At 43.9% G+C, this 17,944-nt stretch overlaps 1 protein-coding gene across 1 annotated transcript; it reads right to left on the reverse strand.

Annotated features, from left to right (window-relative positions):
* Positions 1-458: 458 nt before the first annotated feature.
* Positions 459-16,229, reverse strand: LOC306799088 (phthioceranic/hydroxyphthioceranic acid synthase-like). The gene is made up of 6 exons (XM_079299623.1): positions 16,164-16,229; positions 15,315-15,468; positions 14,244-14,404; positions 11,320-11,523; positions 11,040-11,221; positions 459-6,137 (listed from the first exon to the last, which is right to left on the reverse strand). Exons 1-6 carry the CDS (start codon positions 16,222-16,224, stop codon positions 579-581), a joined length of 6,321 nt encoding a protein of 2,106 aa, XP_079155749.1. The 5' UTR covers positions 16,225-16,229; the 3' UTR covers positions 459-578.
* Between the last annotated feature and the right edge of the window lie 1,715 nt (positions 16,230-17,944).

Here is a 17,944-nt window from a genome sequence, read left to right on the forward strand (position 1 = left end):
CAATAAAATAAGAAGAAATTACACTTTGGCTCTTGCTTTTTAAACTCTTTTACTCTTCTTGTTGATTTCATTTTTCATAAAATTGTTAATTAATTTCAAAATCCAATTGATTTATGTATGCTTTGCATTTGGTACATTTTTTATTATTTTTGAAAACATAATGAAAAAATCAAGTTTCCTTTTCGAAAAGAAATCTTGAAATTCACATCTAAAAGAACATTCAAAAAGATGCAGGTATTTATACACATTGCATAATCAAATTACTTGATAATGGAGTTAATTTGATAACACTTTAAAAAAACTACATAAAAAACCAATAATGGCAAATAATCTTATTCTACTTTACATATATATTCATAATGTAGAAGTGCAGTAACAAGTCAAACATCTGACTGAAATGAACAGTTAATTAAATCAATTGTCATTATTCTATGACAAAGAAACTTGGTGAAGGGTTTTCTGGGTCAATGCAGAAGACTACATTCAGAATCATTAGACATTCTGCAATGACACATTCTGACAGGCTGCAAGGAGTCTGAGCACTGCCAAAGTTTCACAATTACTGATTGGGAAGATTCTTACAGCCAGCTCCCATCTTCTGCACTTTCAACCACAGCTTTCTTGTTTTCAACTGTTCCATTTGCATTGCTTGTTTCTTCTAAAATTACCACTAAACTTGACAGAGTTGTGTGAGGATCAAGCAGTTTCACAAGGGGTATGTCCACCTTTCTCTCCTTAAAGACGCGGTTCTGAATTGTCATAGCCAACATGGAGTCTACGCCCAAAGATGAGAGTGCTGTGTTCATGGTTAGTTCATCTGTGCTCACTCCCGTCAGGTCACTCACCAGTGAAGTGATGTAGTCTTCAGATTTGAGAAAGGCAGTCTCTGACACTTCTGCTTCCTCAGACATTTCAATCTTGTTCCTGAAATCTTCTGATACAAGCGATACGAAGCGACTTTTCAGAGAAATAATCTGAGTAAACACATGCCTATAAAAAGTTTGAAAGTTCAATTTGACAACAGCTTGCTGAGGGTTGTTTATCATTAAGGTCTTCCTGAGATAGTCATGAATTTCATGTACTTGCAGAATATCTATGCCCTTGGATCCCAGAATGCTCTGGATGTGGTTTTGATTGAGCAAAATGCCAAGGTTCAAAGCACCCCAATTAATGGCCTGGCCTGAAAGCCCACAGTTCCTCCTGTAGAGGCAGAAGAAGTCCAGGAAAGAGTTTGCAGCTGCATAGTTTGTCTGGGTGGCATTGCCCAGAAAGGAAGTAACAGAGGAGTAGCACACAAAGTAGTCGAGCTCCTGGCCTCTGGTAGCCTGGTGAAGATTTAGGGTCCCTGCTACTTTTGGGCTCAGCACTTTGTGAAAGTCAGCCAGCTTCAGGACTTCAAGGTGGCCATCGTGTAAAGCAACAGCACTTTGAAATACCCCTTTGATTGGACAGCCCACAAAGGCGTTGGCAATGGACTGGAAAGCTTTCTCAACATCACTGGTCAAAGCCACGTCGCACTGCACAGACACGACTTTGCTCCCCTTGTACTGCTGCTGCAAAGCCCTCATCTCTTCTTGCTTCTCCCTGCTGGGAATTCTCCTGGAGAGTATTGCAATACACCCTCCTCCGTTCTCTGCTATGAATTTCACCGTTTCAAAGCCAAGTCCAGTGAGCCCCCCAGCTACTACATAAACAGCATTCTGCTTGAACAGCTGCTTCTGGGGCTCGTACAATGGGATGTCTGAAAGCACACCCATGTCCTTCTGCCTTCTCAGAACAGCAAGGGGGACAGAAGTGCAGGTGAAATAGGATGTCACAGAGTTTAGCCCTTCAAAGTTCTCAGGCTGCTGGAAAACACAACCTGAGACATGTCTAAACTGTTTCATATCCATGGAACTGATCCAGGCCTGTACAGTTTTCTGCAATTCCTTTAGAGGTGCTTTCCGGAAAAGCCTGGCAACAGAGAGGATATGAAAGCTGATGTTTTCATGATCAATTTCACTGGAGTTCTGCATACATTCAGACTGTTGACTGCCACACACAATCACCACATCTTTAAGAAAGTGCATGTGGGCCAGATCCTCCCAAGACAGTCTGTTGACTGGAGGAAGAATAATAAGGGTATTGCACAGGTTGATATTCTGTAACATGTCAGGAGTGGGCTTTGCAAGGACTGTTCTCCAACCCATCTCTTGTGCTGCTGCAGAAAGAACGTGGCACAAAACTGATGCTGGCTCTGTAGTAATAATACCCAATGTTCTGCCATGTTTCCCCTTGGGTAACCTCTGAGTGAAGATTTCCCATGCAATGATGAAGTATGACACACAAGGGACCTTCTGGAGGAATGCGAATTTCCTTGCATTGAAACAAGCTGTTCCTGGGATCTGAACTCTGGATGATGCAGCAGTGGGATAACATGAAACCACATGATCTCCCACTTTCACTTTTTTCACATCAGTGCCTATTGCAGTGACTGTGCCACTGAAATCAAGACCTAGAAGCCTGTGTTTGTCTCCTGCCTGTGAGTTCCAATACAGTGTATTCCCAAAGTTGCAGCTAGAAACACTAATGGGAAAATAATCTTCTGAGTGCAGACAAATTTTATCCACTTGAATTTCAACACTCTGCTTGTCAAGCTGAGGAGCAGTGCTGGTGCATAAATCCCCAGACAAGTCTTTTGCTGCATATGGATCAGAAGTGTACAAAGTGAAGGATTGTGCTTTCTGGAGAGATCGTACAGGTTGAATGTAATTTGCATCCACATAAGGTGTGCGCCTGATTTCAGACACGTAAATTCTTCCCTGGCTGATGCAAACTTCTGGATAGTCCCCACCTTTGTATTTGACAAGAACATCTGCTAACACTGAGATGTCCACGGAAGTGGAGGAGCTGAGGTCAATCAACTGAAATGTGATTTCTGGAACTTCAACAATGCAAGTTCTGGTCATGCCATACAATGCAAACCCACAGTTAACATGGTCCACGTATCTGTCTGTTGTTCTGTAGGTGATCACTCTGACGGAGCAGCGGGACGTCTTCTCTCTCAGAGCCACCACTACCTGCTGATAGGCTTCACAGCACTTTGCCAACTGATCTACTGCTTTCCCTGGGAAATCTTCATTTAGCTTTTGAATTCCCCACAGGAAGAGGATTTCATCATAATCCTCAACTTCTGCTCTCATTTTACTCTGTGTATCGCCTCCCATGAGGTATTCCCAGCCTTCATACATAACGTATCTCGAAGCAGGATGCAAGTGTTTCCTGAGCTGCTCAGCTATCCCAAATTTGTCTGCAAACACAAGGACTCTCGGCTTAAACCCCAGATGTCCAATTGTCTGTGAAAGAGAGACTTCTTTCCATTTGTTTTCAAACAGGAACTCATTGTCTCTGGAAGACGATTCCTTCATGAAAGTGATGGCAACACGCTTGAGCTCAGCCAAAACAGAGCCGTGCTTGTCCACAAAGCATCCGCAGACCTCAAGGCAGTTCCCGGTGGATTTGCTCATTCTCATGTATATCATCATTTCCTCCTCCAGCGGCCGGAGCACCACCAGGCTGCCTATCCCTGAAGGAAAGCCTGCTCTGGACTGGATTGTCCTTGAGCTCAAGACAGCCGTCATCTGCAGAAAACAGTCGAGCAGCACTGGGTGGATGCAGTAGCTGTACATGTCTCTGGTGGTCTCCTCATTCACCTTTATGCTTGTTATAGCTTCCTTTAGCTCCTGGCAATAATGAACATCACCGAGCTGCCTGAATACTGAGCCATACTGAAAGCCAACCCGAGACAGTACTTCATAAACCTCTTCTCTGCTAATCACTGACTTGCATCTTCGATAGATGGCTTGGAAGGAGATGCTGCTTTCTTCCACCACACCTTCAAGCCCATTTGCCACTTGGCCGGCAGCATAAACTGCGTTGGAAGAAGAGAGAATCTCAAAGGTTGTCATGGCTTTTTGTGGACTCAGCTTGATACTCAGCACTTGGGAACTCTGTGTGAGAACACATGGCGCAGAAAAGCTGATACTCAGCTGGCAAGTGCTCAGAGGCACTTTAGGTCTTGAGCTGCTCATCACACAGGCCAGACCAAGCTCCACATAGAAAGCACCAGGGACTAAGGCCACCCCATTGTTCTGGTGCTCATATAGGTACGGTGTCGTGTCCTGGGACACCAGACAGCCAAACTCCACATTGTCACTGTTTATGCCATAAATCAAGGGATGACTGGCGCTGACACCTCTTTGGTTTGCTTGTTGATGGATGTGCAGACAGTTCATGAGTTTTTGGCGATCAAATTGATATCGTGGTATGGCCACAGGAACACTTTGGTACCCATTATAAAAGTGCTGCCAGTTGGGATTAAATCCCAGTTCAAAGAGATTTCCTACCAGGGTGAAGAGTGTCTGATATTCTGCATCTGTTTGCAAAGAGGACAACACCTTTGTGCCTTTTCCTAGTGTTTCTTTTATGCTTCGCTGCAATGCTCGGTGAGGACTTATTTCCACAAACACCACATTCTCCCTGCCTCTGGCTGCAGTTTGGATGGCTTGTGTAAAAGCAACTGGCTCACGAGTATGCTGCGCCCAGAATTTGCCCTGAACAAAGTCATTTTCAGATGCGGCCACCCCAGTCAGTGTTGAAATCACTTCCACTTCCCCCTTCTGTTTTTCTAAAGGCTCTATTTGCTCCTCCAGCTCCCCGAGTATCATGTCCATGCTGGGGCTGTGGTACGCAAGTGGAACATTTAAAACATGAAGAAAGATGTTTCTCTGTCTGAAAGCTTCAGCTAACTCTCTCTGGACAGCTTCCACTGCAGCTACACTCCCAGACAAGGTGCAGGAAACGGGGCTGTTGAAAGCAGCAATGCACACCTTTCCCGAGTAGGGATGCAGGCGCTGAGCAATCTCTTCAACAGGGATGTTTCCAACCACCAGCATTCTGCCGCTGGCAGTCTTTGCCTGCAGCCTGCTCCGGTGATAAATCACCTTGACTGCATCTGCCAGGGAAAGGTACCCAGCAATGTGTGCAGCAGCAACTTCCCCCACTGAGTGGCCAACAACAGCAACGGGCTTAATACCCCAGTGCTTCAGGAGGGAAGCTACAGCAACCTGCAGGGCAAACAGCAGGGGCTGGCAAAGCTCTGGATTCAACAAGTCCCTTGGGCTATGATTTCTTGCTGGCAGGAGGCTGATGGCAGCGTGCTGCTGAAAAAGGTCTTCTATTTCCTTACATTTGTCTCTGAACACGGGCTCTGAGCTCAGCAGTGCCTCGCTGAACTCCTTCAGCGTCACACCGTTGCCACAGAACACAAACACCAGCTGTGGCTCCACTTTGGACATAGCAGGTTCCATGCTCGCTGCCGACTTAAGCTCTTGCTGCAAGTGTCGGAGGGAATTTGTGACAAAGGCTTTTCGGTACCTGTAGCTGGCATGGCTTCTTCTGCAGGCAGATGTGTAGGCCAGGCCTGGGAGAGTTACAGAGTTCCTTGTGCTCAGCTGCTCAGCTGTATCAGCCAGTGCCATCTGAAGGGACTTACGGGATGCTGCTGACAGCAGAACTAATTCCAGGGGCTTCTTAAAAGCAGGAAGAGGCTCTGGCTGCTTCACCTGCCTGACTACAACATGAGCATTGGTTCCTCCAAATCCAAAGCAGTTGATGCCAGCTACTCTCCCATACTCACTGGATTCTTCCCAGGGCTCTACAGCTGTGGCAACGGCAAGGTTTAATTTTTCTGTATCGATGCTGCTCATCTCCTTTGAGTAATGCAAGGATGGAACAATCTTTCCATGATGCATCATCAGGAGCACTTTGATTAACCCGGCTGCTCCAGCAGCTGATTCAGTGTGTCCAATATTTCCTTTCACTGAACCAATTTTCAGAATGGAAACTTGGGAAGACCTGTTTTTGCTAATGACACTAGCCAGGCTCTCAGCTTCAGTAGGATCTCCAGCAGGAGTTCCTGTGCCATGGGCTTCAATGTACTGCACGACTGAGGGATCCACACGACTTCCATAAATGCTGCGCAGTAACTTCTCTTGCTCTATTGGAGAAGGTCTCGTGATTGGAGTCATGGATCTGCCGTTCTGATTGACTGCACTGACATTTATCACACCCCAGATTTTGCTGTAGTCTTCCTTTGCCTGTAAATGTAAAAGGTAAATTATCTTTAATAATACTAGTAGTCTACAGTTAAAGATGTCACCATCAACCTTCCATGCCTGATAAAGCCCACAGACTACTACCCATCACTTATCCTTCATGTAGGGTGTGAGATAATGGCAATGCCTAGTCTGAGAGCGATCAAGAAAGATTTTGAGTTTGGGACATTTGCTAAGGAAATCTGAGGCATAAGGGTTTTTTCCCCTCCATATTTCCAGTTCAAAGCAGCAATATTGATCAAAAAATGTTGAAAACAGAAATAGTTGAAAGCCTCCATATTGAAAGATTGGCTGAGTCTACAAAGACATGGCTCTGCAGCTGGTGTCACCACCAAGATTTTTGGGGTTTTTGACAATGGAATGGCCTTTGCAGAGGCAGGCATACTGTCATCAGATGAGGCTCACCCCTCTGAGTAAGGAAGGAGATTCTTTACATGGGAACCCACAAGACTCCTTGGAGAGCTTTAAACTAGTTATAATGGGGGAGAGCAGTAATATCAGGCTAGTCCCTAGCAAACTGGGAGATAGTATGAAAAAGTTAGACAGATAGGGTACTTATGAGCCCCCTCTGCAGGTGACTCTGAGATGTATCAACTATACTGGAGCACACCAGCCATCTTACAGAAACAAACCTGGGGCTCCTGAGATAATAGAAGCCAATAGGGAAATATGAAAGAAACACCTTAGTACCAAAAGGCAGTTTACAAGGGAATACCTTGATCAAGCACCAGCAGTCAAAGATGCAACCACTAGACAGGGCTATGGGACATCCTTTCACACCCCCACTGGGATGTTGTCACCATCAAATGCTTCTATTAATTGCTGTACCCCCATGCACACACCATGGAGAACAGGAGGACCTAGAGCCCTCTGTGCAGCCACTGGGCTTCGATATCATTGCAATTATGGACGTGGTAGGATAGCTCCTGTGACTGGAATGTTGTTGTGAAGGGTCACAGGCTGTTTGAGAGACAAAGACCAGGAAGGGCAGTGGCAGAGTTGCCCTCGATGTAAGGCAACGCTTGGAGTGTACCCAGCTCTGCCTTGGTGAGGATAAAAGGGCAGACTAGTAAGGGTGACACCATTGTGGGTGTTTGCTGAACAGAGGGAGGGAGTGGATGAATTCCACAGGCAGCTGGAAGCAGCCCCACAGTCACAGGCCCTGGGTCCTGGGGGACTTTCACTACCCTGACATCTTCTGGAGAAGCAAAACAGCAAAGCATAAGCAGTGCAGGAGGTTCCTGGACAGCACTGATGAGAATTTCTTGTCCCAGGTGCTGGAGGATCCCACAAGGAATGCTGGGCTGCCTGACCTTACACTAACAAACAGGGAAGGCCTTGTTGGACCTATGATGGTTGGGGCAGTCTTGGATACAGTGACCATGAGATTGTAGAGCTCAGTGTTGAAGGAGAAGGTAGCAGGACCAAGAGCAAGATTTCAAACAAGGACTCCAGGAGAGCCAACTTTAGCATCTTTAGGGATCTTGGAAGAATTACATGGAAGAAGACCCTGAAGAGAAAACGGGTCCAAGAAAGTTGGTCAACATTCAAGGCTCACTTCCTACAGGTTCAAGGACAGAGCATCCCAGTAAGAGAGAAAGTGGATAAAGGGGGCAACAAACCACTGTGGATGAATAAAGAACTCCTGTCATTAATCAAATATAAGCCAGAAATATACAGGAGATGGAAGCAGGATCAGGCCACTCAGAGTGAATGTAGAGAGGTTGTCAGAGTAAGCAAAAATAAGACTAGAAATGCCAAAGCCCATCTGGAATTAAATCTGGCCAAGGATTTTCAAGATTTAAAAAAAAGGAGGGCTTTTTCAAATCCATTGCAACAAAAGGAAAATTAAGGATAATATGGGTCCATTAGAAAATAGAGGGGGGGATCCTGGAAACAGAGGATGCAGAAAAGGCAGTGTTATTGAATACCTTCTTTGCACCTGTCTTTACTGACAAGACCAGCCCTCAGGGATTCCTGACCCAGGAAACCAGGCTAAAGGAAGGCTGAAAGGAAGACCTTCCCTTGCTCAAGTAGAATTGGGTCAGAGAACACCTAAACAAACTTGACATCTACAAGTCCAGAGGCCCTGACAGGATGCAGGATGCAAGTCTGAGAGAGGAGAGGGAAAACACAGCAAGGCTACTCACAATCATCTTTGAAATGTTGTCGCAATCATGAGACATGCCTGAGGACTAGAGGAAACCAAATGTCACACCAGTCTTCAAAAAGGGCAAAAAAAGAGGACCGAGGAACTACCAATCAGTCAACATCTCTTCAATCCTTGGAAAGGTGATGGAGCACCTCATTCTGGAGGCCATCTCTATCCACAGGGAAAATAAGGTGATCAGGAGTGGTCAAAATGGATTCCTTGAAGGTGGAATCCTTCTATAATGAATCAACTGCCTGGATAAATGAGGGGAGAGCAGTGGATATTGTCACCCCAACTTTATCAAAGGTTTTGTTACTGTCTCTCATAGCATCCTCATAGAAAAACTTAGGAAGTGTGGACTTGATGAGTGGACCAAGAGATGGATTGAGAACTGGCTGAATGGCAGGTCTCAGAAGGTGATAATCAGTAGCACAGGGTCGAGTTCACTAGTGGCATCCCCTGGGCCCAGTATTCTTTAGTTTTTTCACCAATGGCTTGGATGAAGGGGCAGAGGCCTCCTCAGCAAATTCACTGTCAACCCAGAGCTGGGAGGACTGGCTGAAACACCAGAGGGCTGTGCAGCCCTTCAGAGGGACCTTGACAGGTTGGAGAGATGGACAGAGAGAAACTGACTGAAATTCAACAAGGGCAAGTACAGGGTCCTGCACCAGGGGAGGAATAACCCTCTGCACCAAGACAGGTTGGGGATCAACCTGCTGCAAAGCAGCTCTGTGGAGAAGCACCTGGAGGTCCTGGAGGACAAGTAGTCCATGAGCCAGCAGTGTGCCCTAGGGGCCAAGAAGGCTGATGGGATCCTTAGCTGCATTAGGAAAAGTATTGACAGCAGGTTGTGGGAGGTGATCCTGCCCCTCTACTCAGTCCTCATAAGGCACATCTGGAGTGTCCAGTTCTGGGCTCATCAGAACAAGAAAGACATGGAGCTAATGGAGTGGGTCCAGAGGAGAGCTATGAAGGTGATGAAGGGGCTGCAGCATCTCTCTTATGAGGAACAGCTGAGGGAGCTGGGCCTGCTCAGATGTGAGAGGAGGTGATTGAGAAGGGGCTTCTTAAGTGTCTGGCAGTATCTGAAGGGAGAGTGTCAGAGGATGGGTTTAGGCCCTTGGTGGTGCCAAGCAACAGGACAAGAGACAATGGACTGAAACTGATGCAGATGAAGTTCCATCTAAACACGAGGAAGAAATTCTTCACTGTGAGCACCAAGCACTAGAACAGCTTGCTCAGAAAGGGATTGGATTCTCTCTCAGTGGAGACAGAATGTGTCAAGAATCATCTGGACACAATCCTGTACAAATTGATCTAAGACAACCTAGCTTGAGCAAGGAGTGTGTTGGTTTCACATGCTAGAGGGGAGGGGTGGATTCGCCTCAGGGAAATCACCATGAGGCCGGTGAGCAGAGGGGCTTCCCCTGTGAGCTGCTGGAACCAATCAGAGAGCTGATTTAGTAGTGGACAGCTCAGGAAACCAATTAAAAGTTATTTCGCTTTCATAAATCACGTTGCTAAGGCTAATTTCTCCTCTTTGGTCTTTGGCTGCCAGGCTGACAGCAACCCCCTGCAGCCCTGGCTCCACATGGCCCCGCACCGGCCAGGCCCGTGGCAGAAGAAGCCTCCACCTGTGCAGTGGCTTCTTCACAATCTGGATACAATTTTAACTTCTTAATGCCTGGATAAGATTCTCGATCTCCTGAACCCCCTGAATGAGAAGAAATAAAGCATGGAGACTACAGAGGTCAGCAGAATGAAGATAAAGTTCGTGGTGGGAAGAGATTGAGAAGATGCAACTGATGAGTAGCTGAAAACCTTTTTTGTGGGCTAAGGGGATTGTGACTACACTAAAATTCCTTTAAACTGTGAAATATACTTGGAGAGGTTTTGGGTGAAGATTTTTGCCTTGGGGAAATGCAGCTCTCTCTGTTCTGGGACTGAATTATGAACAGAGACATTTGATAGAGAAGGAGATAAAGAAAATTTTGTTTTTCAGCAGCCTGCCTTTAAAAGTGGTACCCCAAGTGTGTAACATAACCCATAGCACAGCTCTGGAAGGAGTGTGAAAAATGGGAGGAGAGTCATAATCTGTAATATTTTCCCAGGTGGATGTAGATTGTGAAGGTGAATACACCCCCTAAGCCATAACTAAAACAAGGAACTTTTCTCTCTTAAGTGAACTGAAATGATTATGTGGGTGGATAACTGACTGAAGTGTTTTCTGTATGATGTTGTTAAAGAATGTGGAATGAAGGGAGGAAGGAATAATCTAGGAATCTTATTCTAAATTCTTTTTGTGCTATTAATAAATTTCTTCTTGTACCTTTTAAGTTTTAAGCCTGCCTTGTCTCTACTCCCAAATCCTATCTCTAAAAGAAACTAAATACATGAAAATTGGCAAAACCCAAGTCACACCATGACAAGGAGTTTGGACCAGAAAATTCACTGTGCCCCTTCCAACCTGACTGATTCTGTGGTAATCTCACGCTTCTGTAGAGAAGACATAAAAACACCACAGCAAAGTCAAGAATATGAGGCTACCTTTTAGATGCAGGATCCTTTCCCTATGCTAGGAGAAGTGCATAAATTCTCAAGAAATGCTTCATTAATCTTAAAGTTGAATTGGAAAAACTTCACTGGAGAAGTCAATACTAGAGCTGAAGATATTTAAAAAAACTCAGGCAAGTAACCAATCTTATTTCAAGCTACTTCACAGGCAATCTTACCTTTTTCAGTGGTTTGAGGAAAACAACCCCACAGCCTTCTCCCCTTCCGTAGCCATCTGCTTTTTTGGAGAAGGGTTTGCTTATGCCCTCTGGAGAGATCATTTTGGCTTTACTGAGAGATACAAAGGTGCGGGGGTCGATGATGCAGTTCACCCCACCACAGATTGCTGCCTCACAGTCTCCTGGAGTCAAACACAAACATACTCATGTTGAGATGGCCCAGGTGATAGAAACAGTAGCAAACTGATGTCATTGTCTAGCATCTCTTCAGTCCCATTACCTGATTTAATGGCTCGCAAGGCATAGTGCAGAGCAAAGAGAAAAGATGAACACGCAGTATCAACAGTCAAAGATGGTCCAGTCAGATTAAATGTGAAAGAGACCCTGTTGGCAGCAATGCTCATTGCTGTTCCAGTACCATCATAATGATTTATTTCACTCACTGCTCTGCTGGTTATGATTTCATAGTCTCGGTTCATGAGACCTGGAAAACATCAGATACATGTCAAGTTAAGCCAAGCCAACAACAGGCATGTACAGCTCAAAACCTGATGGTGTGCTTTGGTTTTCAGTGTTAAGTCAAAACCATGAGGCATCAGGGCTCCTGTCATGAAGCTTTGCTCCAACACAAGGCAAAGTCACAGCCATTTCCCCTGGATCCAAGTTACACAAACATACCAAATATTTGACAATCCTACCTGCCCAGGAAATGACAGGAAATTCCTATCTGCCAAGGAAATGACCTTTCCTGATGGCTTAGCTCACTGTATGATGCAGCTAAGATCTCTGCAGGCTGCTTAGAGCCCTGTGTCTCAGTTTGAGACTGAGATAGTTTTGAGACTCAGGTTGTTTTAGTTCAGCTATGAGAACATTCACCAGCAAGTTACAAGGAGGGAAGTTCAGACATAAGCCTACAGGACATTAGCTTCAGTTCCTCAGATGCACCAAGTTAAACATCCCAGTACAAACTACATCCTATACTTTGTATTTATCATCAACTTTCACACTTGCAACCAGTAAGAAATAGTAAAGAACATGGCCTGTGAGAGCATTTGTGTCCTCTTTTCGGGAACACAACGCTTGAAATACTGTGGATCTCCAAATCTATGAGCAGTATCTCTATTCAGAGAGCAAGGAGTAGTGCCCCCAGTGGAAGAAGAGCATCTCTCAGACTAAAACATAATCTCAATAATTTCCCCTATAGATATATCAGCCAAACTTCCCTAGAAAACTCCTTTTTAAAGGGACACAGATTACACCAGCAATAATGTGCTGTTATTCTAGTATTGTCCTTTAAATATCTTTCATGCCTCCCTAACTTTCCTGGTACTGACAAAGGCAGTTGGACAAGTGCACCGTGGTACCATTCTAATGTCCACAGTAGGATTTCTGCTGCTTTAGAAGGATATTAACCCCCAGAACACCTTAACCAAAGTAATATTCGAAAACAATATACCAGGGGAAAAGTGCAGGCCTGTGTAGAAGCCCAGAAGATAAAGGGCTAATGTGTCCGTGTCAAACACGGATTGTGTACAGCCATGGAGCCAGCCAAGGATTGCCAGTAACAATGAAGGATTTTAAAAAAACAAAGGTAAGACAGGACCATGGAAAGGTAAGGCAGCACTTCTCTGGGATAATCATCCTTGCTCTTCCCCACAGACACAATCACAGAATCACAGAATCAATTAGATTGTAAAAGACGACTGAGTAAATTGAATCTGCTGTATAGTGAAGCATCACCACATCAACTAGACCACAGCAGTAAAAGCCACATCCAGCCTTTCCTCAAAAACTTCCACGGATGGTGACTCCACCAGCTATCTGTGCAGCCAGTTCCCATATCCAGTCACCCCTACAGTGAAGGATTTCTCCCTACTGTCCAATCTAAACCTCCCCTGGCACAGACTGAGGCCATGTCCTCTCATCCTGTCTCCAGTTGTTAGAAGAGGTTCATCCCCACATCACTACACACTCCTTTCAGGCAGTTGTAAAGAGCGATAAAATCACCCCTGAGCCTCCTCTTCTCAGGAAAAATAGCCCCAGCTCCCTTAGCTGTTTCTCATAGGACATGTGCTCAAGAACCTTCCCCAGCTCTGATGTGCTTCTGTGGACTTACTCCAGTACCTCAATGTCCCTTCTGAATTGAGGGGCCAAGAAGTGGACACAGGACTCGAGTTGTGGCCTGACCAGCACCAGATAGAGGTGAAGGACCACTGCCCTGCTCCTGTGCTCACACTATTGCTGATACACGCAGGATCTCACTTGCCTTCTTGGCCATCTGGAAGCACCCTAGCTCACTGTCCATCTGCTGTCCATCAGAACCACCAGGTCCTGTTTCGCTGGGCCACTTTTGGACTACTCTGCCCGCATCAAAAAACAAAAGACAGCACCAGCACAGAAGCCAGAAAGAAGCATTGACCAAAGGTGAATCTGGAGAGGGTGAAGATCAAGACCATTCAAGATCCAAGACACCCAGAAAATTCTGAAAGAAGGGACTGGAAATGATAATTAATTTGCATAGAAAGAGTGAAACCTGTCTTCAGGACAGGGAAATCAATCTATAAAATGGTATCGCCATGTAGGTTAGGGGGTGTCCCCAGGACACTGGACATATCATAGGCCAGACCAACACTGCAACCAGGACTTGTGATCTTTCCTTCTCTCTTTTTCTCATTCTCTTTCACTTTCTTTGAATAATCTCTTCCTTTCTCTCTTTTCTTCCACCCTACACCCTCCACAACCCATTGCTATGTGCTGATGTAGCAGGTCAGGGACCAACATTCCAATTTCCATGCCAAGCATGTAATTTATGAATCAAATTTTTCCTGCACACATGAGAAATTACACATCTTGGGTGTTCCCTTATCCTTAATGGGAAAACATCACAGCCTTCTTTGGGAGTGTCTTTCCCAAGAAGAGCTGGGTTGAGGAGGCAGTTTTAACTGTTTGTTGATTCACTTCAGTGCCTGAATACAGGAAGAAAAGCACCAAAAAGAAATACAGGAATTGTGCCACAAACTTCTAGAGTAGCCTGGTAATTCTTACCGAAAGGAACCAGTAGTGCCATAGCACAGTAGACCTACATCTCCAGTCAAGATCCAGCCTACATCCAGTGCCAGATAACATATTGAAAGGTTATGAAGGGTTGCTCCAATCTTTATGAGCTTCAAACACACTTTCTTTGCCATGAAATTGTCATCTTACCAATGAAAACACCTGTTCTGGTGCCACTGACAGATTCTACAGGAACTCCTGCATCCTCCAGGGCTTTGTATGTGCATTCTATCAGTAATTTCTGTTGTGGATCCATGCGTTCTGCTTCCATATTATTAATCCCAAACAGGTGGTTGTCAAATGAATTAAATCTGAAATACACAGATCAGAATAGGATATGACATATGTATATAAGATGTATTTCCTTCTAGATTCACAGTAAACAATTTTTGCAACTTCATGGAAAGCAGAGCAGTAACTTGTGTTTAGGCCACAGTTCCCATTTATAAAATTCAGAAGAAAATATTTATAAGCCAAAGATGTTTCATGTCCCACCACAAAATATGTCATTTTATCAATAATCCTGCATTTCAGAGGTAAGAGCACAATCCAACTAATTTTTATTCTCATGTTTATTGCACTACTAGCAACTAGATTCCTCCAACTAAGAAATGTGCGGGATGAGACTCCCTCTGCTGTGATGTGATCATAGCCAATAGGTTACAAACAAATATTCATTTCTGCATGGTTTTTAGCCAATACACACCAGTTCTTTGCATTCTAAAACCAAAAGGTAAAGGACCAGTTCTGGTGTATTCAACAGATACCTATGTTTCTCTAATAACACCTTCATAAATTCTGTGTGTGTGTTTGTCTTTAAAAGTATCTTCAAAATAGGCCTATGCTTACAAAAGACCAAGCCTGAGTTTAATCTCTATCCCAAGATCAGATTTTTATGGCCTTCTATCATTTCTTGATTCCAGAGCAGCATTCAGTATCTAACATGGGACTAAGCACTAAATTCATTCTGGGTCCTATGGTTCAGCCCTGCCAGGTACAAATTTCAGGAGACCATGAGATTTCTTCTGTGCATGTCAACTTCTTCTTTGAATTAATCTCTCTAGCCTGAGGATCTAAGGTGAGTGTGGAATTCCAATAGAAGACACTTAGGTTGACCCTACTGTAATTTGCTCTTCTTCACACTATCACAGCCCCTGAGCAGCAGTACCCATAGTCTAAGCAACTACAAAAATCAGTGGTGCAGCAAGGTAACAGACTCACTCATCAAGAAGAGCAGCTCGTGTTGTGCACATTTTTCCTGGCTTGTTATCACCTGCATCATACCACTCCTTGACATTAAATCTCTCAGGGGGGATTTCTATGGTGCAGTTTTTGCCTTCTTCCAGGACTTTCCAGAAACTGTCAATTCCATCTCCTGTTGTACAGAGTTTATAAAACAAATTAAAGGATGCACTCCCCTCCCCATGCAGACTCAGAAATGCACAATCAGCTACAAGGACCTCCCACATGGAAATCTAGGCTGCTTAAATACACTTGCCACAGAAATAAGTGATCCTTCTTTGGTGAGAGGAAAATGAAAAAGTATGACTGATCCCCTCACTGCCTGTCTAAAACCAAAGCACCTCCACTAAATCCTTATCCACCATCTCTCCCCATTTCCCTACCACCTCACTGCATCTACTCTAAGTACTGTAATAAAGCAGGAAACTTTCTTTTAGATAAACCCAACCTGTTCATATTACAGGCACTGCTGATAACAATGTCCAGCCCTTCATGTGTCTCCTGTCCCTATGGCTATAGAGTCCTGTAACAATGCACAATCACCCAGCCAGTGAACATCAGAAAGTTCAGATCATCTTACACCCATTCAGCTCATTTGTATGAGTTTCATGTGCACCTCAATGCCCTGTACTGCAGGTTCTTTTGTCTGTCTGTCTGCAAACTAATTCAAGTAGTTTTCACCACACCTTTCAGAAAAATCCCATAAGCAGCAAAGCAACACATTCTACTAAGGGACAAACATATTAGTTTCCTCCATTCCAACATTAATAAGATATTCTGCTTTTTAATGTTCACTCACAGCCTGCTTTGCCTTTACCCCAAACTCACCTCCAGGAAAGTTGCATCCGATTCCAACAATAGCAACTTCATCTGCAGTATCAATCTCCATCTCCTGGACTGCAAGACAGGAGTAGTGTCAGCCCAGTCAAAAAAATTTTGCATTTACCATTGAAGAAATATTAAGTGAAGAGGTGAGCTTCTCACAAAGACACAAACTTGTTCAGAACTTAGTTAATCTGGAATGATCTGCTGTTGGTTGTGATGACAAATTACACTGCCCACAAGTAAACACACCTGTTCTATATTTTTCCTTGTCTCTACTTTTAGAGGAAATTCCCCAGTCAATTCCCCAAACTCTCTTATGCACAGGCATTTCCTTTTAACTTACTTTACTTCCTTTAACCTCTGCTAGTAAAAGGTGAATCGTTTCAACGAATTAGATGGCAAGGACAAGAATTCCCTGTGGGGTCAAATAAATACCCCATGAATAGAACTGACAGATGATTTCTTTTTCCTTGATTCTGAGAAAGGAACTTGTCAGATGAAAATCAGTTCAATTGAACTAATTAGAACTCACTAGGATGCCCAACTCTAAGATTTTCTTCAGTCCTCCTCAACCTCTTTCAACCCACAAAGAGGAGAGGATTCCTCTAGAAAGGTTTTTGGGGGATTCTTGGCAGTGGGAAGAGTTTGTGTCCCAGGGATAGCACAGCAGGTCCCAAAGAACCTTTCTCAGTCACTGACTGACAGTGGTGAAGCAGAGATGAGGATGTTTCACAGCCACACACATCACTCAGAGTTACCATTTCTTGCTTTTAAATGTGAAATAAGAATGACTGCTCAGATTCATACTTAGAAAAATTTACTTCCAGGCTCCATTAGCGAAGACAGAAAATGTTGAAATGTCACCAGCAAAAGTAAGGAGAATACAATCTGGCTTTCTAAGAGTAAATGCTATTTTACTAATAATGTAAATTCTATATTGCGCCAAGAATTGTTTCCTTTCAATTCTTTCAGAATTATGTATAATTCCTTTGATTTTATTATTTTTTATTTTTATGTAGCTGGTGAACTAAATCTGCAAAGCCCAACAAAATACTTATTTCACAAACGTACTTTAAAGCATTTTTCCTAAATTACCACTTAAATAGCAAATAATAGAAAATTAAGGACCTTCCAATCACAATATAAAACATATTGTTGGCATCTCTAGAGTTACCCAGTGAGCTACACAATCTTACCTTATATCCCAGCAGAGTGAAGAAATATGCTGAGTCTGTAGAAGTCATTTATGTAGGGTTCTGTGTGGTTCCTTTTTTAAATGGGCATGCTAAATCATGGGGGAAATGTGAATGTGATTAGTCAGTGACCTGACTAAAGTTCAAAATATTTCCCTGATGTCATAATTTTCGTCACGTCAGCAAGGACAAGAGTACTTATCCATCAACTGACAGTTAGCAAATAATAAACTGAAGTTCTGTTTTAACAACCATAGATTCATATAATAGTTTGTATTGTAAGGGATCTTAAAGATCCTCTACATTCAACTCCCCTGCCATGGGCAGTGTGTATTACACTAGACAAGGTTGCACAAAATCTCATACAGCCTGACCTTTTTTACTTCCAGGGATGGACTATCCACAAATTCTCTGGGCAACCCATAAATAATTTCTTCCTAATACCTAATCTACACCTATCCTCTTTCAGTTTAAAGTAATTCCCCTTGTCCTATCACCACATGACCTTCTAAAAACTCCCTCTTCATCTTTCTTATAGGGCCCCGTAGGTACTGGCAGGCTGCTATGTGATCTTCCTAGAGCCCTCTTTCT

This window comes from Erithacus rubecula, assembly GCF_903797595.1.
Source record: "Erithacus rubecula genome assembly, chromosome: 3".
NCBI classification, from domain to species: domain Eukaryota; kingdom Metazoa; phylum Chordata; class Aves; order Passeriformes; family Muscicapidae; genus Erithacus; species Erithacus rubecula.